This window comes from Mirounga angustirostris, unplaced genomic scaffold (assembly GCF_029215605.1).
Source record: "Mirounga angustirostris isolate CCGP_5_RB_7025 unplaced genomic scaffold, mMirAng1.0.hap1 SCAF_7, whole genome shotgun sequence".
Classification (NCBI taxonomy): Eukaryota; Metazoa; Chordata; class Mammalia; order Carnivora; family Phocidae; genus Mirounga; species Mirounga angustirostris.
The window spans coordinates 27,432,168-27,455,375 of record NW_026991715.1 but is presented as its reverse complement, the minus strand read 5'-3'; the positions used below and the strand labels follow the sequence as shown (position 1 = coordinate 27,455,375).

At 53.5% G+C, this 23,208-nt stretch overlaps 2 protein-coding genes across 5 annotated transcripts; one reads left to right on the top strand and one right to left on the bottom strand.

Moving 5' to 3' along the window:
- Positions 1-3,010: 3,010 nt before the first annotated feature.
- SHROOM1 (shroom family member 1) lies at positions 3,011-17,052 on the top strand. 4 transcript variants are annotated; one of them, XM_064595894.1, is made up of 10 exons: positions 3,011-3,992; positions 4,344-4,509; positions 8,426-9,396; positions 9,490-9,545; positions 9,784-9,993; positions 10,185-10,757; positions 10,846-10,987; positions 11,096-11,368; positions 14,548-14,684; positions 15,061-17,052. In XM_064595894.1, the coding sequence occupies exons 3-10, from the start codon at positions 8,464-8,466 to the stop codon at positions 15,068-15,070; spliced, it is 2,334 nt and encodes a 777-aa protein (XP_064451964.1). In that variant the 5' UTR covers positions 3,011-3,992; positions 4,344-4,509; positions 8,426-8,463; the 3' UTR covers positions 15,071-17,052. The 4 variants fall into 4 exon arrangements, with proteins under 4 accessions (XP_064451964.1, XP_054367425.1, XP_064451963.1 ...); XM_054511450.2 differs by having other exon boundaries at positions 14,548-14,709; XM_045892514.3 differs by lacking the exons at positions 14,548-14,684; positions 15,061-17,052 and adding an exon at positions 11,498-13,383 and having other exon boundaries at positions 3,017-3,992.
- Positions 17,032-20,866, bottom strand: SOWAHA (sosondowah ankyrin repeat domain family member A). The gene has a single exon (XM_045886489.3). It carries the CDS (start codon positions 20,480-20,482, stop codon positions 18,773-18,775), a length of 1,710 nt encoding a protein of 569 aa, XP_045742445.1. The 5' UTR covers positions 20,483-20,866; the 3' UTR covers positions 17,032-18,772.
- Between the last annotated feature and the right edge of the window lie 2,342 nt (positions 20,867-23,208).

Sequence of the window (23,208 nt, the reverse complement as noted above, 5' to 3'; positions counted from 1 at the left end):
CTGTTTTACAGATGAGGAAATGGAGGTCCAGGAAGGTTGGGGTTTCTCCGGGGTCCTACAGTGACTGGCATTCACATGTATTCTTCCAGGCTGTGAACGCACACTCTTCTTCCCACTATGCTGCTTTTCCTATACCTGGGACACATGAATTGGAGAACACATCCCTGTTCTGTGGTGTGAAGTCATAGGGTGGCCAATAAGCCTGTCTCTGAATCCACATCTGCTTCCTCTAGGCAATTACTGTTAGTTGCTATTGAACCCCAGAATTTCTTTGGCGTCACCCAATAAATAGGTATCTTCCCCCTTGATCTTGTTAGCTAATTGGCTAGGAAAGTCAAAAGTAACTTCATACCTTGGTTTTTCTTTTCTTTTCTCTTTTTTTTCCTAACTTGATCCTTCTCTTGAAGTACAAAGAGTGGGCTAGAGAGGGTGTGTCACATTCACCCCTGGCAGAGTCCTGAAAATGCAGGGACCGTGATGGACGCTGGACATAGGCACCCCCAGGTTTTAGGGCAAAGTCTCCTTTGTGTGAGTAACTGATCAGATACATCAGTTAAAATCAATATTTCCTACCTGCATGTCAAATATCTGCACGATCTGCTTCCAGAGCCAACCACGACCACAATTCATCCCACATGCACATGGCATGCTCTGACCCAGCCCTGCCCCCAGGCCAGCACGTGGGTTTTGTGTGCAGCTCTGGGCCCAGAGCTCTAGAATTGGATTGCCTTCCCCTTAAAAATGCTAACCAGGTAACTTCTTGGCAAGCAGAGTGCACTTTTAGGAGAGGGCCTTTTGGAGAGGATCTCATTGCTCTGTTAGGGCCTGAGCCCAGAAGAGACAGTTTGGTCATTCCTGGGCTTGAGCCAGCTGTTGCCCTTTCTGGGCAATGCCTTTGGGGGTCTTGTTCAGAGTCTGAGTTTATATTCTCGAAAACCAACATGAAGCTTAGCTGACACTTTTCATCTGGGTCCCAGGAGACCAGAAGAGCAAAATAGAAATTCTCACTCGACCACCACTTACCTGTCTTGGGTCCACTGGGGCAGGAAAAGAAGAGAGGTTTCTGTCCATCTGTCTCATTTAACCTCTCTTGTCCAAGGGTGTGTAGGTAACATCTGAACGAAGGTAGACCAGGAAGATGGAATAGGCCCAGGCCTGAGGCTTGGGGCCAGGCTAGAGGAGAAAAGCCGAATTATTATGGTTATAGCAAACAGAGGTTGAGATATCATCCACTGTCTGTAGGGAAAAGGTGATATATGTGTACTCGATAGGAATGTGACAGCCCAACGTTCCTTCCCAAGGACTGCTGATCTGAAAGGGAACTTTTGTTTAATGCCATGACAGCCAGTCCCTACCCACTCTTGCCCAGAGGCCTTACTTGTCAGAAGCCCCCACAGGAGAGAGTGAGCTCCATTCTCTACGTACTTGATTCTAGTGGCTGTCTTCCTGTGAAGTCGTATCTTTAAACAAGTATGGTGAATTCAGTGCAGAATTAGAAAGCAAACAAACTTGCTGTAAAGGAACATTTACAACTTAAGTAGAGATTTGTGTATAAGCAATGATTCATGCTTTGTTGGATTTCTAAAAATAGACAACATGATTTTGTTGAAAGCTTTCTAGCCTCTACTGTATTTTAACCAATACATGACTATCTCTGAATTATTATGACAGCTATGTAGCTGCTGTCTAAAAGAAAGATAAATCTGTTGATTCAGCCAGGGACTATAGATTTATTGCCACCACAAAGTCAAAAGACACAATCTTGGGAAAATATTTGCCACACATAAGGAAAAAAAAAGTTAATTACCTTAATATATAAAGAGATCTTACAAATCAATAAGAAAAGACCAATAATCAAATAGAAAAATGGGCAAAGGGAATCGACAGATTGCCAAAGTGAATACAAATGGCTTTTAAATAGACAAAACAATGTGCAATTTCATTTATTAAAAATGTAAATTAAAGCAGTGAGATACTATTTTTGCCTTTCAGATTGCAGGCATCAACTTTTGATAATACTTTGTATTAGTGAGGATGTAGGAAAACGGTCACTCTCCTACATTGATAGAAATGTAAATTAGTACAACCTCTTTGTAAGAAATTTAACAATATCAACCAAAATTGAAAACGTACATAGCTTGTTACATTTATCTATTACTGTGTAACAAACTACTCCAAAACAGAATGACTACATTAATAATTATTTTGCTTGTGATTTTTAGGGTCAGAAATTGAGGAAAGGCTAGGTTGGGTAGTTCCTCTCTGATCCATATGGGGTCAGCTGGGGTGGCTGGGAGGATCCACTTCCAATTCATCTTTTAGGAATTTAACCTACAAACATATGTGAGCAAAGATACACGTCCAGGGGTATTCATTACAAAATCACTAACAGTAAAATACAGGGTTAACCTAAACGTCCATCAATAACCCAATTTATTGGGGCGCCTGGGTGGCTCAGTCGTTGGGCGTCTGCCTTCAGCTCGGGTCATGATCCCAGGCTCCTGGGATCGAGCCCAGCATTGGGCTCCCTGCTCGGCGGGAGGCCTGCTTCTCCCTCTCCCATTCCCCCTGCTGGTGTTCTCTCTCTCACTGTGTCTCTCTCTGTCAAATAAATAAATAAAATCTTTAAAAAAAAAAAAACAACCCAATTTATTTATGCCCATGTAATGGATAACTATGCACCTATTGCAAAGAATGATACAGCTCTATGTACAGATAGTGAAAGAGCTCCAAAATATAACTTCAAAATAAAAAATCAAGTTGCAGGGGTGCCGGGGTGTATCAGTAGGTTAAGCGTCGGACTCTTGATTTTAGGTCAGGTCCTGATCTCAGGGTTGTGAGATCGAGCACCCTGTTGGGCTCCATTCTAGGTGTGGAGCCTGGTTAAGATTCTTTCTCTCCTCCCCCTCCACCGCCACCCTTCTCTCTCTCTTAAAAAAATTTTTTTATGCCCACACCAGGAGCAGAGGACCTGGAGAACTGAAAGGGTTCTGCGGAGGGCCCCATAGTCCCTTCTGGGGATGGAGCATTTCTTGGTGGAGCCAGTATTCAGAGGATAGAGGTTTGGGAAGTGGGGGCAGGGAAGGCTGAGGACATGGCAGGGAGGAAAGCACAGTGGCAGATGGATTTAGAGCACTCTCTGAAGTCTGGAGAACCCTGAAGGCAAAGACCTTGAGAGCCAGACTCCCAGGCTGGAGTGAATCCTATCCAAGCCATAGGGGATGTGCAGACGTGCAGCACCTAACGGACCCACTGAAGGCAGCAGGAGTGGATACACAATGCGCCCGCTGTGGTTCAGGTGGCTGGCCAGAAGGGCCTAGACGATGCGGGATAGTGGGAGAAATGGAGAAAAGGAGGGTGGGGTGGGCAAAAATGGGAGATAAGAGCCCACAGTGGGAGTTAAAGAGCTGGAAGAGTTTTGGAAATGGAGGATCTGGAGGGAGAGTTGGTCAAGGAGTGACTTAATCTGAACTGTACTCAGAGGGACGGGAACAGGCACGAGCCCCAGGCGCCTCCGTTTACTCGGCCACACTTGAATTGTGGCCGTCTGCAGCCCTTGGGGCCGGGCCAGGGCTTCCCCAGCGAGGGGGCTGTCGGGACCCCCGGGGCCCCGAGCTCGCGCAGCGCGGCGGCTGAAGACACGCCCGGTCCGGCGGCGCTGGAGGCGGGCGGGCGAGCGCCGTGGTCGCCCTTCCTCCTCCTCCTCTCCCGCCCCGAGCGGAAGGCCCGCGTCCGGCGGGAGAACGAGTGTCCACCTCCTGGGCCCGGGGCTAAGGCGGGAGAGCGGCCACCACGGGGCGGAGTGGGGGGGGGCGAGGCGCGGGCGATCCCCGGGGCAGCGCCGCCACTCCGCGCTCCCGCCCCCGGTGGCCGGACGTGGCACCTCCCCGCGGCGGCCGGAGCCCGGAGGTGGGGTCGGGAGCCGGAGCCCCGGGGCTGGTGTGACCGCGCGGCCGCCGGCGCCCAGAAGCGCGTCTCGGGCTGGAGTTCAGGTACTGCGGGGCCGGGCGGCGGCGCGGGTGGCGGGGCTGGTGGCGGGATCGCCCTTCCCGGGGGGCGGCCGGGAGGGGGAGGGGTGGGGGCTGGGGCGCCGCGGAGCGGCCGGCGCGTGGTTCCTCCGGGTGGTGGGCCCCGCGCCTAGTCTGGCGGGCGCGGGTCGAGTCGGGCCCTTGCGTGCGGGCACTCTTCGCCGAGCGGCGGGGGCTGTCGGGGGAGCGCGCCGTGTGGCCAGCGCACGCGGTGGGGTCTCTCTCCGCGACACCCCGCGCCCGCCGAGCCGCGGGAGAACGCGGGGCCCCGAACGCGCTGTCCCCGCACGCGTCTGAGTCCTCCTTCCCCGACAGTGAACCCAACAGGAAAGGCCCCGAAATGCGCCGGCCAGCGGCCATCCGCTCCCCCGGCGTCCCCGGAGTCCCGCTGTCGCGCCACACCGCGTGACTCTGCCGCCCCCTGCGGTCGCCAGGCTAGTGCCTCTCTCCTGCCTCGGCCTACAAGAGCTTGGAGCCCCAGGTATGTGGTCCGCCCACGGCCGCGGCCTCCTGTCCCCGGGTGCAGCCAGCACCCCGCCTTTTCTGCGCGCCCGGCGCGCCACCGAGCTCCCGTCTCTGGGGACTACCGCGGGGCTAGAGCGACGCAGAGCGGAGGCTGCGGGGGCTGCACCGTCCGTGTGGACCGACCGGGACAAAGGGCCCGCAGGGGACTGGGAGGGCCGCGCAACCTCCCCACATGCCGCCTGGCCGGACTAGTCTGGGGTGCTGGCACTGAAGACGCGGCCCAGGACCCCGAAGCTCCGTGTGGCAGGGACACTGCCGTGCAGGCAGCGCCCCCACAGTGAGCACGCTACTGAGGGAAGACCATCGGAGAGGGGTGGCCTGGACAACCTCTCCACAGAGGGGTCCGATGTGAGGTGGCCTTTGAGAGAGTATGCTTTAATTCCTGATCTTTGTTGAGCATTCCAGGTTGTCTGCCTTTCTGGTCACCTCACCTGGATCTGCTCCTGCTGTCTTGGTGTGGTTTTTGTTTTTGTTTTTGTTTTTGTTTTTAAAGATTTTATTTATTTATTTGAGAGAGAGAGAATGAGAGACAGAGAGCATGAGAGGGGGGAGGGTCAGAGGGAGAAGCAGACTCCCTGCGGAGCAGGGAGCCCGATGTGGGACTCGATCCCGGGACTCCAGGATCATGACCTGAGTCGAAGGCAGTCGCTTAACTGACTGAGCCACCCAGGCGCCCTGTCTTGGTGTGGTTTTACCAGCCAGAAGCTGTCTTCATCCATTTCCCCAACAACCTCTAACTAAAAACCTGAGTCAGCCTGCTTGCCTGGACTGCTCTGCTGAGGTCTAGACCCATAACCCAACTTCCCACCTTCCCAGACTTGCCACAAACCCTGCAAAGCCTACAGGCCCCAGACTGAATGAGTACTGGACCCTGGGCCAGTCCCCATCTCAGCTTCCTCCTTCCTGAGGCTGGCACTTCCACCTCCCAGGCCTCCAGCTCTGAACACTGCAGTCATCTTTGTCTCCTTTTCCTCTCTTGCTCTTTCATTCAGGTGACAAGTATACGTGAGCCCCCCCTGTCCTACTGCCCAACCCCAATCTGGCCGTTTTCCGGCAGGGATTCCATGCTGCTCCCCCTGCTCTGGTGAGGCTTGGCCAAAGGCCTGAAGAGCTCCTTAAGCTCTAGCCTCTGGACCTCAGTTCTATGTAGGCACTGGCTCTGCGGCCCAGCCCGCTGCTGACAGCAATGCTGAGGCCAGGGCTCCGGGGATGTCACCACCCACGGCCACAATGGCTGGCCGGACTGCAAGAGGCTCCCTGCAGGGCGCCTGGGTGGCTCAGTTGGTTAAGTGACTGCCTTCGGCTCAGGTCATGATCCTGGAGTCCCTGGATCGAGTCCCGCATCGGGCTCCCTGCTCGGCAGGGAGTCTGCTTCGTCCTCTGACCCTATCCCCTCTCATGTGCTCTCTGTCTCTCTCATTCTCTCTGTCTCAAATAAATAAATAAAATCTTTAAAAAAAAAAAAAAAAAAAAAAAAAAGAGGCTCCCTGCAGCCAGACAAGTGCGCTAACTCCTTGCTCTTTGTGTTGAGGCCCCAACACACGCTAAAGGAGCTGCACCCACCTAGAGTAGCAGGTTCTGCAAAAGGCACAATGTGAGCATCTGCATGGTTATCTGCCTACTGAGCCCCCACTGCAAAAGTATCCTTAAGTTAGGGGCAAACAGCAAACATATGTACACACAGTTTTATTATCCATTAAGCTGTTTTTATTTGGTGAATCAGAATCCTTTGTGAACACAGTAACTCACAAGATAAAATTTTCGAGGAAACGTCTTTGTATGTGAACAGTCGCGGGTATCTGTAGATGCTGGAAGGCAAAAATGGGCAGGCATGGGTGGCATGCATGAGGGAAAACAAAGCTCCCAAGGTGGGCTCAGACTAGGAAGAGAGAGGGTTAGTGCCTGGGTGCATAGGGCGGGCTTCCTAGAGGAGGTGACTGTCCTCCCAGGAGCTGCTACTCAGAATTGCTTCTTGTTGTCTTCAAGTCCAGAGAGTAGAAACACTTGGTGAAAGAGGTCTTCAGACCTGAGTGTGAGAACCAACGTGCAGGGCTGGTGTTAGTGGGCATAAAGATAGCTCCACTAGGCACTGTCAAGATGTTCTGGTTCCAGATCAGCTGAGAGCCCCTCCTGAGAATACTGCAGATACTGCCTCTCCCTTTTAGGAAACACCATATCCTCACACCACTAACCTCCCCTCCCTCCCCTGTCCTGCAATCTGTAGCATCTGCAGCCTTGGGGAAGGGGGTGGAGGGTGACTCTGAGTTCCAAATAGTATTTAGGAGGCTTAAATGAACCTGCTTTTCAGTTCCCACCCCAGCTGCCGGTCACCCTCCTCTGCATCCCTCCCCATGCCAGCCCAGAGAAAGCAAGCCCTCCCACCTCCCCAAAGTCCCCATCGCCCATTAGGAGCCCCAGCTTCCTAAGACTCATAGCTGCTCTTGCACTTGATCCATGAATGCCCACCCAGCTCCTCCCCTCACTCACCTTGCTCCCCTCTTGGCTCTGGGGAGGTACTGATTTCTGGCCTGTTCTGCTCCACCTGTGCTTGCCTGCTCTTTTGGTTCCTAATAATGCATGAGTAACCTGGACAGTGTCCACCGTGTCACCTGCCTCCTTCATTCTGTCCCCTTCACCAGAAAAGACGAAGAGGGAGAGAAGAGTGGGCAGAAGCAAAGGAGCCCTCTTTCTTCTCCACCAAAGCCAACCCCCCATCCACTCATTGCAAGTTTGCTCCTTTCCTTGCCATTCCACAAATATTTTTTTAACATCGACTACGTGCCAGGCACTGAGGGTACAGAGATTAGTAAGTACAGGGCCTGTTCTCAGGAAGTTCGGGGTGGGAATGGGAAGAGGGACTCACAGGCAAGCCAACAATTACACTGCAGGGTGACGGAGTACTGTGTTTGTTGGGGAAGCTCAGGACACTGTAGGGGTTTCCAAAAGGTCAGGAGACCTCTAAGCTGGGCCCAGTAGGAGGAGCAAGAGTAGCAGGACAAAGGTGGGGGTGTGAGCCTGCAAAGCAGAGACCATGTTGTTGCGGTATCTGCTAGTATTCTGAGAGCAGGTGGGGGTAACTTTCCCACAGTGGAGTTTAGGCTTTGCTGGAGACTTCTGGCAGTTTTGGGGGTGGGTGATGGAGGTAAACTGGTTTTCAGCAGGGTTTGCTTCTAGGAAATTGATTCTGCCTGCAGTAAGCTTGGAGGCAGGCACAGATTCCAGACAGGGTTCTGCTGCTTACCAGCTGTGTGCCCCTGGGCGAATCATTTCCCCCTTAAAACCCCAGTGTCCTCATCTGTAAAATGCAGATAGCAGTTGTGAGGATCAAGATAAATATTTATATAAAGCACCTGGAACCTAACTGACACAGGGGAAAGGGGGGGTTAAGGCTGTGAGGCTGCCCCTGCCCCCTGACCTGGGTCTTGCCCCCTCCTTTCTCGGCTCCCCTGTGATCTCAGAACGTTTTGGACCATTGTTTATTAGGGAAAGATCACATGGAGAAGCTAACAAAGCCGCCAGGAAGCCGCCAGGGTGGGACTGGGTTGGGGAGGGCAGGAGTATGGGTACAATCTCAGCGCTCCAGGAGATGCCAGGGTAGAGGCGGGGGGCTGCCAGCCTGGAGAGCCTCGGGAGGGAGTGGGCTAGTCGCCAGCTCCTTCCCCGGAGCTAAGGGGAATAGCTGACGCCCTCCAACTCCAGAGTTGCTCCCAGGGGCTGGCCCTACCTCTGTCATCCCCGACCCGGGAGGTGGCAGCGCTAAAGATCGTGTGACCAGGGAGGGGATGTGTCAGCCCGTGGCTGTCCGTGTTGGAGGGGCCAGCCTGACCCGCGGCTCCCCCCCCCCCTCCCCGCCGCCGTCTGTGCTCTTGCAGGCCCCGCGGAGCTGGCCTCAGCACTCAACTGCGCAGCCATGGAGGCCCCGGCGCCTGGGGGCGACCGCGCCTCCCCAGCCTCGTCCACTCGCAGCCTGGACCTGCGGCGGCTGTCCGCGCGCGCCGACTCGGCCTACAGCGCTTTGTCCGCGGCCTCCGGCGCTCCCGAGCCGGCCACGCCGTCGCCTGGGACCGACCTCCTCCCTTACCTGGACTGGGACTACGTGCGCGTGGTGTGGGGCGGCCCGGCCCCCGCCAGCGGCCTTCGCACGTCGCCGCAGCCCCGCCGCGGGCCGCGGCCGCCGGAGCTCCGGGGGACGCCGGGGCCGCTCAGCCGCCAGGCCACCCCGCTGCTGTTTGCGCTGGCGGCCGAGGCGGAGGCGGCGGCGCGGGCCGTCGAGCCGCCCAGCCCGCCGGCCTCGCGGGCCGCCTACCGCCAGCGGCTGCAGGGCGCCCAGCGGCGAGTGCTGCGGGAGACGTCCTTCCAGCGCAAGGAGCTCCGCATGAGCCTGCCCGCCCGCCTGCGGCCCCCCGCGGCGCACCCGCGCTCCGCCTCGCTCAGCCACCCGGGCGGCGGCGGGGAAGTGGAGCCGGCGCGCTCCGGGGCTCCCTCGAGGGGAACCGCTGGCCGGGGGCGCCTAGCCACCCAGCAGCGGAAGTGGTGCTTCTCGGAGCCAGGGAAGCTAGACTGCGTGGGTCGGGGCGGTGGATCCGCCGGGGAATGCTCGAGTGAGGCCGGCTCCAGTTCTGGCATTGCCAGGCCCGAGCCCCAGGAGCGTAGGGTGCTGGCAGAATTCGAAGGTCGCCGGCACAGATGGCCGCCTGAAACCCAGCCCCGAGCCATAGAGGACCCAGAACCTCGGTCCCTGAAGCTCGGTGACGCCTATAGACCTTCTAGTCGGAGTCGGAGCGCTTCAGGGGAAGTCTTGGCTCCCTGGGGAGGTCCAGGAGGGGTCATGCCCCTTGTCCAGGTGTGGAAGAGAGGGGCTGCAGGCTTGGGGTGGGGGACATCTGGGAGCCTGCAAATTTGAGCTACATTTTCAAGCAACTGTTTGCCTTTCCAGGCTGTTCCTCACGGAGCAGAAACCCCCAGACCATTGTTTCAGACCAAACTTGCCAGGTGAGAGACATGGACCACTGGGGGACTGCAAGTTGGAGAAAAGCAGTTGTCATAGCTCTTACCCAAGAAAGAGAGGGCCCCTTCCCTCCCCTCAGTTTGAGCTTTCTGATTCTGTCTTTTGCAAACTACATTCCCTGTGGTCCCCCCCACACCCACCCCACCCCATTGTGTCTCTGGTGCAGCACCAAAAGGGCTTCCTTCCTGGTCACTGTGGTCAGTGTGGGGTGCCTTCCTCCAGGTTCCTGACTCAAAAGGAAGCCGCAGTGGTGTGTCCTGCAGAGTATCCCCAGAGCAGTCCCATTGGCTGGGAACAGAGGGTCTCAGAGACATGCATGGGGTCTGCCGGGCTCCCATCCCTTCCAGATGATGAGGTTTTCCTGGAAGAAGTCCCCCTGGACAGAAGGAGATCACCTCCAGACACCCATGCCCCCCCAGGAAACCCACCCAGGTGAGTTGCCTCTTGCTTCCAAGCAGAGTGGGACATCCCTTTCCCACACATATCAACAAAATGCTAGAGGGACAGGGAGCCCGCTGGAGCCTGGGAGCCTGGCTGGTGGGGACGGGGACAAGTGGCCCTTGGAGGCCACTGCTTGTCTTTGGACAGAGCTTTTTCTGATTCAGTGTCTCTCCCACTTCCAGTGTCCATGTCTCTGACCAGCAGTATGGAACTGGCTCGGGCCAGAGGGCTGACCAGGCTACAGTCTCCCTGGAGCGCCCCCTCCATGAGCACCCAGAGACTGCAGGGGCAGATGACTGCTGGCAGAGGATAAATGGTTCTATGGGTGTCTCTAAGACCATAAACTACAGCCCACCCAGGACTGCAAATGGTGACATCGCAACCTTTGACCCCAGTGGACGGCTGACCATTGACTCACTTGCAGCTGCAGAGAGTGACTCTCTCAAACCTCTCCCAGCTGATGCCCTGGGACCTCCAAGCAACAATACCCCGGGTGCTCCTGGCCATACCGCCCTGGCTTGGGGCACTGGCCAGCCTGCTTCCAGGCCAACATGGCCCAGTCCTCGCCTTGAGGAGCTGGTTCGGGAGCTGGCCAGACTGGATCCCTCTATGAGTGACACTCTCACTTCCTGTCCCAGCCCAGAGCCACCTCTGGACCTGCTTGATGGGCTGATTCCTTTAGCAGAGGTCTGGGCTGCCATGAGGCCAGCCTGTGAGGAGGCCGGAAAGGAGGCTGGTGGTAGTCCTGAGCCAGGGTGAGTGAGGGGCACCAGGGACTCAGGGGATTCTAAGTCCCTGCAGTCTGGGGCAGGACAACCCAGGGAGCTCTGGCTTTGTCCCCAGGTTCTATCTATTTAGCTCCAGCCAGTTCCTGCCAACTTGTCAGGAGGAGACAAGGTTTGGAAACCATACCACCCACCTTGTGCCTGACCAGGCCTGTGGCCAGGGTCTCCCTGATGCAAATAACAGCATCCAAGCCAAGAAAGTGAGTGCGGAGGGGCTGGTGGAGATGGGGTGTGTGGCAAGAGCCCAGAGTATGGGCCGAGGAGCCGGGGTCTGGCCTCACCCTTAAGTACCCACGCCTTCCCTGCAGATGGAGCTAGCCGACCTCCTCCAAAAGATGCTGCGGAACCTTCAGGCCGAGCAGGAGCAGCTGCACGGGGCGGCCCAGGCTTGGGCCAGGCGCGGGGCCGCTCTGGAGGCCGCGGTGGGCCAGGCCTGTGCTCCCCGCGACCGAGAGCGGTTCAGCAGGTTCATGGCCGATCTAGAGCGCGTGCTTGGCCTGCTGCTGCTGCTGGGCAGTCGCCTGGCCCGCGTGCGGCGCGCCCTGGCCCGGGCGGGCGCAGACAGCGACCCGGACGAGCAGGTGACCGGCGGTCGGGGCTGGGGAGGGCGGGGGCGCCCAGGGGCCTGCGGGCTCGGGCTCGGGCTGGGGCGGTCCCGGGATCGGCGGCCCCCTCGCCCTGCTCACGGCGCGCTGTCCCCGCCGCTGCAGGCCTCTCTGCTGCGGCGACTCGGGCTCCTGCAGCGACAGCAGGAGGACGCCAAGGAGCTGAAGGAGCACGTGGCGCGGCGCGAGCGGGCCCTGCGCGAGGTGCTGGTGCGGGCCCTGCCCGCCGAGCAGCTGAGTGCCTATCGCGCCCTGCTGGCCGGCAAGGCGGCCGTCCTGGCCCAGCGGCGCAGCCTGGACGAGCGGGTCCGGCTCCTTCAGGACCAGCTGGACGCTGTCAGGAGCGACCTGGGCCCTCGTCCCCTGCCCCCCAGGCTGGCCTGGCCCCCAGAGACCCGTCTTCCAGATAAACCGCCCTTCCTTCCGCCCCCCCCTCTAATTACAGGCGGTGGGGGTGGGGAGCACGGCCTCTGCCCCTCCCCCACATCACTGGGGTGACGCTGGTGGACTCGGTGCTCTTCCCTGGCCGGGAGCATACTTCTAAGTGTTTTCATGTAGCCTTACCCAAGTCCTGTGGATTATTTGGTAATTAATTTATGGATTTTAAAAACTGCAGTATTCCCCCCTTTTTGTGAGGAGAGAGGCTCTGTCTGGGTTGGTGGGAGGGAGAGGAGACAAATCAGAGGAGCATTTCAACTTAATATGCAAAATGGTCTTTTTTTCTTTTCTTTTTTAATCATAATTGATGTGAGGAGTGTGTGTGTCACCTGGAGCCTAGCTTGGGGGACGAATTTTGTTTACAGACAGTGGACACCAGCCTTGCCTGACTAGAGCAGAGGAGGGATTTGCTGGAGGACCTCAGGTCAACTCTGGGAATCCCTAGGAAGACTGGGATACAGGCTTGAAGCCAGGAGGGACCAAGGGAATGCCAGGCCTTCCAGCTCCACTGGCCCCAGTAATCCCTACAGTTCTGGTGACTCCATCAACACCACAAAAGCCTAGGCCTGACTGGCCGGCCCCAGGTCTCCTTTGCTGGTTTTTACCCAAGCCTCCAACCTCAAAAGTGGAAGTGGGGGTAACTGCTTCCCTTCAAGACTCAAGGGATAAGGAATTTCCCCATACACAAAATAGGTTCAGTTGCTTTGCTGCCTAAAAACCTTGATGAATTCAGGGACATTTATTCCAAGACTCAGAAAGAACTATATTATCAAAAATGAGTTTATCCAGCTCTCCTTGGACACCCCACTGGATCCACCAGGCTTGAGGAGGGTGTTGGGCATGGGAGCTGAAGGTGAGGCACAGGAGACCTGGAGACCGAGAATAGGGGGGTTGAGGACCTGGAGAGGCAGCTCTGCTTGTGTGCTAGAGAGGCTAAGCTGGAGGTGAGCTGGGGTTGGGAGTGGGGAGTTAGGTGCTGGTGTGGAATGAAACGGAGGACACACACTGCCCTCTGTTTGTGCATCAGCCCTGTGTGCACAGAGTCAATGTTAAGTTCTCAAATGTACATGTGAAAATGTGCTTTAGTATTTGCAGCTGCACACGCCAGGGCCAAGAACATTGTTCATGCAAATGTTGAGTGTATTTTTGGAAGTTGGGCACATTAAAAGGCATGTGTATGTGTATGTAAAGCCAACTGACCCCAAAGTGAGAAATCTCTGCTTCTGGGCTTGTTTTCTGATGCGTATTGTCACTAAGTGCAACTGGTTGGGAATTTTAAATGGTCGTATTCATACCAAAAGCATTAGTTATAACAGTTGGACTATTGAGCACAGAACAATGCTAACATTGTGCCTCTTTATAAAAAAACATATGGGGCTCCTGCTGAAACACTTGTGGGTTCTAACATTATGCTTTGCTTCTCTCCTTTGAACCCTGTGGGTGGGGCCTCCGCTCCAAAGTCCTCAGCCTAGGCAGCTCGCTCTGAGATAGTCTGGATGGAATAAATTTATTTCTGCCTTTTGCCCTGTACAGCACCCTCTGCATCCTCCCAATGTGATATTCTTAAGAAAACACTTAACAGTCATCAGTTAGGCCAATGGAAATTGTGTAGTATTCAGAAAAAGCACTTCCTGCCCCAGATGGGCTTGAGGAGCAGTGTCTGCCATGGCCCCCTTAAAATGCACTTTGGTTCTGTCCTGGGTTTTTCCACGGGGAATTATGAGGCTCCTGTGCTTGTCCTTACCAGATGGGGAGAGTAGGGCCTCACCTCCTTCACCCATCTTTCATCTTGCCTCTGTGTTCTTCCTGACCCATTTTATGTCCCTTCCACACTGTTATTCCGTCAGAGTGCAAGAATGAGCACCATAGGTGTTTAGTATTGGCACCACAGACTTTTTTTTTTTTTTTTAAAGATCTTTATTTGAGAGAGAGCACGGGGAGGGGCAGAAGGAGAGGGAGAAGCAGACTCGCCCTGAGCGGGGAGCCCCACAAGAGGCTGGATTCCAGGACCCTGAGATCATGACCTGAGCCGAAGGCAGACCTTAACCCACTGAGCCACCCAGGCGCCCCCAGACTAAGACTTTTTGTGGTGGTGTGTGGGCAGGTGCCAGAAGCCCGGTGAATTCCACCCGCCAGGATGCTGCCAGCAGAGGGCACTGTTCGCCCTGTGATGAAGGCTACCTGCCCTTCACTGTAGCCTCCTCCCCCGGCAGTAGGCCCTCTGGGCTAAGCACCGGGTCTTTGCCTTCTCCGCAGAGCAGTGCTCTTTAAGCCTGAAGGCTGGATCTGAGCCTTTTTGCTTCTGTTGGTAAGAAATTCTGGCCAGCCAGCCACGGGGAAGCTGGCTTGCTTTCCTTTGTCACCAGGCCTTGGTTGGAAAGTTGTTGGTCAATGAGAAGTGGGCAGGAGGGAAGCCGGGGGTGTTGATCTCGAGTATCAGTATCAAAAAGAGCCTTCCCGGGGTGGAAAAGAGGGTTTCAAGGGTCTCTGTTGGGGTTTCTGCCCCCACCCCCTCAAGCCGCCAGCGCCCGCCCCCGTTCGTTCCGCCCCCAGCCCCGCCGCCTGCGGCGCGGTGCCCTGGCTTTTTGCAGAGGGCCGGCTTCGGCTGGCGTTGTTGCTAGGCAACAGGCAGCCCCGCGGCCGCCTCCGCGCTCGCCTCGTCCCGCCCCCGCTGCTCCGCCTAATACGGATTTAATGAGTGTACTTTCTACCTTCAGACTCTAAATTGCAAACCGAATAGGGAAGCGGCGTTCTGTCTGGAACAGCCTGCTCGGCACACCACGTCCCTCCGCGAGCGGCGGTGTAAACCTCCGGGATCCTCGCAGGAACAGATCGCGGTGCTGTTCATTCACATGTAAATCAGAAGCTTGGGTGGAAATGTAGGTCAAATGTGGTTGAGCACCGCAGGGGGAAGAGGTGAAAGGGGAATGTGGGAGCAGAAGGAGGAAGAGGTGGGGCCGGCAACTGCTCCTAAAGCAACCCTCTCCAAGACCCCCGCAGTGTTACCATCCCAGCCTGGCTGCGGGTTGGGCCGGCAGGGTGGGTGTTTACCTGTTGTCGTTGAAACTTAAATCAGTGCCACCTTCCCCCTAGGACGATCCCCCCCCCCCCCCGGCCTCCCCGGAGGAGACGTCTGGACACACACACACACACACACACACACACACACACACACACACACCCTCCCTCACCCTTGTTTCTTTCTCTTCCTTTTTTCCACTTCCCTGCAGAAACACGTGAGGTCACCAGTGCTTCACAGATTCAAGTCCAGAGGTGTGACAGTTCTGGAAGGGTAAGGCCAGGACAAGAGATTCAAGGCAAAAAGCAATCTGGAGAGCAATAAAAAGTCTATTTGTCAAACTATTTTAAAAGGCCAAATAATTTCTTCCAGGAAAAGGCCAAAAAAGGGGGAGAATATGGGTTCTGAGTGGGCCCAGCTTTAGAACTGTGTTGAGGAGTGCTTTCAGTCCAGCTGGCTGGATGACATCTGTTTAGGTCTAGAAGATAGGGGTAGGGATGCTACGGGAATATGCATTAAGAAAGACATTTTGATGTCTATTTTCAACTAAAGTGATATCATACAGAATGTGAGATAATCTCCCTTTGGTGGGAATATACATTTTTCCCATCGGAGTCCATTGTTATTTATGTATACAAATACGAACATGGTTAAAGAATGGTGATCTTGTAAAGCAAAGCCACAAATGAGAGCTATTTGGTTTTGGAATGCAGCCAGATACCCCTGTGGGACTAACGGGCACCCCTGGTTATATTTCAAGATGGTATTGCAGTTCCCAAGGAGCTCTACCTACTTCCCTATGCTGCACCCTCCTCACAGTCTGTAGGATAGATACTGCCATTCTTGCGGCCGATGGAAGAGGGAGATAGAGCTTGGAGAACTGGGTGACTCACCTAAGGTCAATAGATGAGTAAGGGCTGAGATGAGACCACCTTGCTTTTCTGCAGCAGGATACTGTGATGGAAAAGAGCACCAGGAGGCCATCCCAGCTCTGACTGTTATAGCTGTGAGGCCTGAACAAGTTACAGTTTCTCGAGGCTTCTGTTTCCTCACTTTAAATTCAAGATACCAACAGGACATACCTTGTAAGGTTGAGATTAATACCCGCACAGTGATTAAAACTGCTCCTGGTGCTTCACAAACCCAGGCTGTATGTGCATCACCCATATCCTGGTCTCCATTAGGTAAGTGAGACATGTTCTAGAACAACCTCCAACCTCCTTTAAAGGAAGTATAAACCTTTATTTAAAAGCTTGCTCTGGATGACTCATAAACATCTATATATAACAATTAACTTCTCTCCCATTAAAAGGAGTGATTCTCTTCCCTGTGACAATTCTAGCCAGCTAAATTGCCTTAATTTATAAGCAACTTTTTTTTTGGTCATTTGTTGAAAATACCTCTCATAGGTGTACCTCCTGCTAGGCAATAAATAGTTCTTGAAAAGTTTCCATATGTGTATCAAAGTATAATTTCCTACTGACTTACAGTTTCAGAAAGTTTTGACCTGCAAGGAAAAAACGGTGGTTTCTAACACCTAAGTTTTAAGTTTACTGATCCTAAACTCTTGCCAAATGTTTTATTTCACTCAGAAGGCTTGTAGCATGCTTCTGAAACACAAGGATTCTTCTGGCAGTTTAACCCTCCTCTGATTTAAATGTGTAATAGACATTGGTTATTATTACTTTGCTGGTTTAGATTTTGTCTTTCTTAAGGCAGGTCATACCTGTGTTTGTGACCTTTGTTATCCTGTCTCAGTCAAGCCTCTCTTTTACCATGGAAAATCTCTAATATTTTATTCTGTCTTCCAGACCTTCAGCAACTGAGATTGCTATAATTATTGCCTCCCACAATTTTTCTGCAGAGGCAGATTTAATTTGCATTTTTAAATAATTTATGCAGCTTAGCTAGAGTTCCAGGCAAGGAAGGTGGGGAGGGTCAGATCAGGGCCTGCATTCATCTGTTGTTTTTTTTTTGGATGCTATATTCGTGTGTGGATGCAGCCTGCATTTAGCTGATCAATCCAAACTCTTTCAATAACAGAATGCCTGGAAGAGGCAGAAGAGGATGAGGAGAAACTGAAGGAATTAAGTAGATAAAAAGACAAGAAAAATACAGTAGCAAGAGCTGGAGAATGTTTAAGGGAAGTACATTATCACACAAGCAGGAACAAAATGGGAGACTTGTTTATTTCATTGCTTAAATCAAAACATTCCATTAAGGATGGCCTTAAATAATGACAGAGGCCTCACTGGTATATATATATAGAGAGAGAGAGAGAGAGAGAGAGAGAGAAGCCATACTCCTCTTGTGCCACAAAACTATTTGATATAACTAATGACATGCAAACATAATTTGCAAAAACAGAGCATTAACACAATAGGATATTTTAAAAAGCCTGGTTGAGCAAATAGAGTCCCCATTTTTAAAACAGAAAAAGAGCTATTATAGTTACAATGTGTTGAACCTGGGACCTCTTGGTAAATAGCTACAAACCTTCTCAATTACAGATCGGAACAAAGGTCCAGAGAAGTTAAGCCATCCTTCTAAGGTCACTGAGCAAAGAATTCTGCATTTGCTGTAAGTTGTTTGCTTTCAGATGGCTTTTAAAGGTGGATATAACATACTTTTTGTTTCTATAGAATAGAATTTACATATAAAATAGTTGCTGTTTAAGTGTATCCACTTAACCACTTATTTTTCTGGTATAATGCTATGACATGTTTTTCTTTGAATATTTACCTACTGCATTGAGAGGCTCAGCCAGACCGGAAAACCAGATTCCAAAACATGGCACAATGGTGCATTCACAAATAAATCACACTTAAAAAATTAAATATTCATGCCAAATCAAAATAATCACCCACCAGTGCCGGAGACACTGTTTATATTTCATCATAAAGACAACCAGAAATTAAAAGTATTTGCCAAAATGTCTCTTTTCTCTCACTGTTAAATCATTCTTACTCCCAAGATGCACTTGTTTCCTAATATTGAGCATTCACAGTACAATTGAAATTAATTACATTCACAATGGTCACATTCTGTGTTCAAGTCTCTAGAACCTTGAGCTCCTAAAATGAGGTAGATAAACCTTTAAGGGTTTTGTTGGTTGGGACTAATTTCCTTTAGATCTTGATCATCTGTTTTTTCTTTAAATAGAATTCCAAAATACTTAGCAAAAGACTGAAAATGAGCATTTTGCCTAAAAATGGAAAAATATAATTTCAAAAGGTTATTATGAAAGTTGTTTTACCTCATTTTAATTTAAAAACAGGATAAAGGCATCAAATTACAAAACCACCAGGTATCTTGAAGCTGACAAACAATCCAGCAGCACACAACATTTTTTAAAGAGATCCTTGCTCTAGTTGTGGCTTGGGAGCGTGTAGACGCAGAGGCTTCGGCTTAACTTTGATCCTAAAATTCGAGTCTCCAATGTTCAAGCCTGATTTCTGGAGTTCTTTGTAGGCGCTCTCACTGAGATCTTGACTCCCATCTCCAGAGACAGGTCAAGCTTCAGGCAGAAGCTAGAAAGCCAGAGGCGTAGGCCCACCAGGGCAGGCAAGACTTTCTTTTTTTTTAAGATTTTATTTATTTATTTGAGAGAGAGAATGAGATAGAGAGAGAGAGAGCATGAGAGAGGGGAGGGTCAGAGAGAGAAGCAGACTCCCCGCTGAGCAGGGAGCCCGACGTGGGACTCGATCCCGGGACTCCAGGATCATGACCTGAGCCGAAGGCAGTCGCTCAACCAACTGAGCCACCCAGGCGCCCATGACTTTCTGAAACTATAAGTCAGTAGGCTTCAGTGGACAAAGCTGGAAACAGGATGGAGCCAGACGTGTTGAGCCGCTGTTTTGGGCAGGCTTAGACTGTGAGGGGCAGGCCGGGTTACGTCAACCAAGCTGGGCTTCAAGGGGCCGTCAGGTTGTAGGGGGCAGGCTGGGCACCAGGCCAGCCAAGGGCCCCGGAGTAGGTCGACGAGAGATCTCTGAAAAAGCCGGCAGGCCACTGCGGGTCTTGGTCTTTTTACGTGGAGCCATGGGCGAGGCACCCAAGAACTTGCTAAAGGAGCCCGACTGCCTCATGCCTCGAGCCAGGTCTTGGAGCATCAGGTCGTCGGCCAGGACACCCAGGAACGCGCTGGTGGTGGAACTGAGGATGGTGGCGGCCACCTGCACTGGGCGCCGGGCCGCAAAAGTGCCCCCACCAGCCCCGGTGGCGTCGGCCTCGGGAGAGCCTCGGAGGCAGGGGTCGCCGAGGAGGCGGCGAAGCGCGTACGAGGCGCTGGGCGGCAGGTACTGGTAGGCGCGCCGCCCGCTGTGGTCACGCACGTGCACCTGCGCGCCCAGGCTCACCACCAGCAGCACGGCGGCGTCCTCGTGGCCGTGCAGAGCCGCCAGGTGCAGCGGCGTGTAGCCGCCGTGCGAGCGCGCGTTCACGTCCACCGGCGCGCCCCCGCGCCGCGCGACCTCCACCAGCTGCAGCGCCATCTCGCGGTCGCCGCTCTTGGCGGCCCAGTGCAGGGCCGTGAAGCCAGATATGAAGTCGCGCTTGGCCGCCAGGCCGCTGTCGCGCAGCAGCAGCCCGTGCAGCTGGTGCGTCCAGCAGCCCCCGGCCGCCCGCACCAGCCACTCGTGCTCGGTCGGCTCCAGGGGCACGGCGGACGGCGGCGGCGCGGCGGGCACTTCCTCCGCGTCCGGACTCAGCAGGCGCGGGCCGGCGCGCGACAGGCGCCTCAGGTGCGGGGAGCGGCCCGGGCCCAGGCTGAGGCCCAGGCCAGACTCTTCCACCGACAGCCGCCGCAGCATCGGCGGGGAGCTCCGCGGGCTGGGCTCTTCCGACAGCTGCCGGCGCAGGCCCTGCTCCTCGGCCCGGAGCCGGAGCGCGGCGGGGCCCGGGACGCAGCGCACGGGCAGCATGCAGGGCTTGGGCGGCGGCGCTTGCCGAGGGGATGGAGGCGCTTCTTTGGTCGCCCCACGCCCAGGTTCCGGGGCTGGCGCCTCTGCCTGGGGCAAGGCCTCCGCCGACGGCGACCTGGACGGCGGGGCCACGTCTGCCGAGAGTCGCTCGGGGGGCAGGGCTAGCTCAAAGGCTGGAATCTGGGGGTCGGAGGGCCCCCCTGCCTGCAAGGCCGGCCCTGACAACAGCTCCCCGGTCGGCTGAGCGGGCTCAGGGGCCGGAGCCCCGGGCGTGTCCTGTGGCTCCAGCGGCCGGGCCGGGTCCTCCCGTGGTTCCACCGGCTGCTGCGCCGCGGCCAGGGATGGAGCCCCCGGGCCGGCCGGTTCTCCCGGTGAGACGGAGGTGACCTTCGACGGCAGCGCTGGTGCCCCGGGCGTGCCGGGGACGCACGAGGGCAGGGGCGCTGGTGCCTCCCGGGGCCGCAGCTGCTTCTTCAGCACCACGAACTTGACGCCGTCGAGCTCCTTCACCACCGCCACGTCGTTGACAAACTGCTTGAAGCGGTGCCTGCGGGCGGCGCGGCCGTGTGGGTCGCCCGCATCCAGCAGGGGCTTGAAGCGGCTCAGCAGATCCGAGTTGCGCACCTTGCCGCCGTGCTCCTGCAGGAAGCCCAGCACCGCCGCCTGGCTCACCCCGGCGGCGGCGGCGGCGGCGGCGGCGGCCAGCGCCATGGTCAGTCCCGCCCGGCAGGGGAGCCAAGGCCTCCCCACCCGCCCTCGGTTCCCGGCTGCCGGGGCAGGTGCACGTCTCCGCGCCCGCCGGGACGAGCGGAGCGGGGGGTTCCGGGGGCGAGGTTCCTCCTCGGCCAGGCTCACCTGAACGTTTTCACCGAGGCGGAACGGGCGTGTCCCTGAACCTGGACCTTGGTCACGCCCGCGCCGTGGAGCCCGGGTGTCTCCCGGAGGAAGGTGCGGGGGGCCGCCTCGCGTGCCCACCGCCTCCGCCCCGCCAGGCCCCCAGCCTTCGGGGTAGGTTTCTGCCTTTGTATTGTGTCCAATGGGCGCCAGGCTCCATCCCCCGTGCTCAGTGCTCGCCTTACAGGTGACAGCTGCCACCAGGGCCGCGGAGGGAATGGGGAAGCGGAAATTATCCCCCCCCCCCCCGGGAATTAAAGGCGCAGTGCCATGCTTCAGCGGGCTCCCGGTTGCTAGGTGGGTGTGTTCCCCAGGCACGCCGCGGACGACCGGGAGAGGCAAAAATTTTTATTTCCTTAAGGAATAGTTCACTACCACAGAGTATCGGGAGATTATTTAAAAGCAATCATTCATTTATTTGAAGACCATCAATACCTTTCCCTTTGTCGACTGCGCTTCACAAGGAAAAGGGCTTCTTGCAATTTGCAGCAAAGACAACTCGCTGCGCACGGCAATGTAGGTTACCCAAGGTTTAGAAGAGATTTTTTTTTTTTAATTTTTTAATTTTTTAAAGATTTTATTTATCTGAGAGAGAGAGAATGAGAGAGAGAGAGAGCACGAGGCGGGGAGGGTCAGAGGGAGAAGCAGACTCCTCGCTGAGCAAGGAGCCCCATGAGGGACTCAATTCCGGGACTCCAGGATCATGACTTGAGCCGAAGGCAGTCACTTAACCAGCTGAGCCACCCAGGCTCCCCTAGAAGAATATTTTAAAAGGCAATTGTGTCATGATAAAATAGTACATTTTCACATGGAATTTTGAAAATAAAACCACAGAAAAACACAAAGGAGAAATATCACTTGAAGTCACCATTAACATTTTGAAATATTTTTCTTCTCCCCCACACACGTGTATACATGTTTTTGTTTTAAAATGAGAAAGCGAAATTGTAATCATGCTGTATTTTAAAAACTTCGTTTAATCCATAAGTATTTGTTGACTGCCTAGTTTGTACCAGTACCTTTTCAGGCTGTAATACACCACTTAGCAAGACAGATAAAAACCCCTAACCTAGTGGAGACCACATGGCTGTGGGGGGATCGGAGGGGGACAGAAATAATATGGTGAAACTGAAAATTGTATAATAAGCTAGATCAATACTATGGAGAAAAAACAGGAGGGGCAGATTGCAATTTTGCACCCTGTGTTCAGGATACGACTCATTTGAAGGACTTGATTATACAATTATACAATACAATTATATACAATACAAATGATACAATACAATCATACAAGGACTTGAAGAGATCAGGTCCTTATACAGCTAGGTAGGAGAAGCAGCTTTTTGGCTGAGTAAACCACCAGGGCAAAAACATGTGATCAGTTTCTTAATTTACAAACGCCAAACTACAAGTATAGAACCAGAGGTACCATTTCTTCACAGTTACAGAGAACAAGCCTGGAGCCAAAATTGCACCTTTGAATCATAGCTCTACCTTGGACTACTTGATTGACCTCTCTGTGCCTCAGTTTTCTTACCTGTAGTGTGGGGATGATAATAATAATGCTTACCTCACAGGTTGTTGGGAGGATTAAATGAGAAAATAAACACAAGAGACTTAAAACAATGCTTGGCCCACAGTAAACATTCACATTGTTATTGGTTGTATAGCAACTACTATACCATTATTACTGACCCAAAGAAAAAAGAGAACAGTAAAATGTGAAAGACCATCCTTTCCCCAATCCCATTTCCCAAGGCAATTTCCAGAATGCATACGATTAAATCTTTTTTCTTCCACTTTATATTATATTGTGAGTATTTTCCTCGATGACAATATCCTTTAAAAATATGTGATTTTTACTATAGCATCAAATAAATGTAGTAGTATTACCCTTTGTTTTCTTATAGTTGGTAGTCTATATTGTTTCCAGTTTTTAATTCTTATGAATGGTGGTGCTCTTATATAAAACTGTGCACATTGCTGATTAATTCCTTAGGATAGAATCCTACAAGTATAATTACTAGGTCAAAGGGATTTATTTTCAAAACTCTTGAAACTTATTTTCAGATTGTTTTCCAGAAAAGTTACAGCCCCATGAAAGTACTTTGTCTTTCCCTCAATGATATGGAGTAGCATCTTTTAATTTGTCAGTTTGGAAGGTGAAAAGTTGTAGCTCACTCTAGTTTCCATTTATTTTATCACTGAGGATGTTAAACTTTTCCCCACTTATTTATTGTCCACTTGGATTTGTTCTTTTGTGAATTGCCTTTTCCCCCTTTACCCATTCATATTTTCTTGTTGATACGTAGTTATTAACCTTTCACTATAGATGTTGTCAAGATTTTCCCAATTTGCCATTTGCCTTTTAATTTTATTAACGACAACTAGTTTTTAATTGTAAATATTGTATCCTTGTGGCTTAAGAATGTTAGTGCAAAATAAGAAGATACATCTCCCATTTAAAGGAGAACTTTTAGGGGCGCCTGGGTGGCTCAGTCGGTTGAGCGTCTGCCTTCAGCTCAGGTCCTGGGATGGAGCCT

Coding starts and splice junctions, on each gene's coding strand:
- SHROOM1 (XM_064595893.1), top strand. CDS start 8,464: ATGGAGGCCCCGGCGCCTGGGGGCGACCGCGCCTCCCCAGCCTCGTCC. Junction 10,758..10,845: donor GGTGGTAGTCCTGAGCCAGG/GTGAGTGAGGGG, acceptor CTTTGTCCCCAG/GTTCTATCTATTTAGCTCCA. Junction 11,369..11,497: donor ACAGCGACCCGGACGAGCAG/GTGACCGGCGGT, acceptor CCGCCGCTGCAG/GCCTCTCTGCTGCGGCGACT.
- SOWAHA (XM_045886489.3), bottom strand. CDS start 20,482: ATGGCGCTGGCCGCCGCCGCCGCCGCCGCCGCCGCCGGGGTGAGCCAG.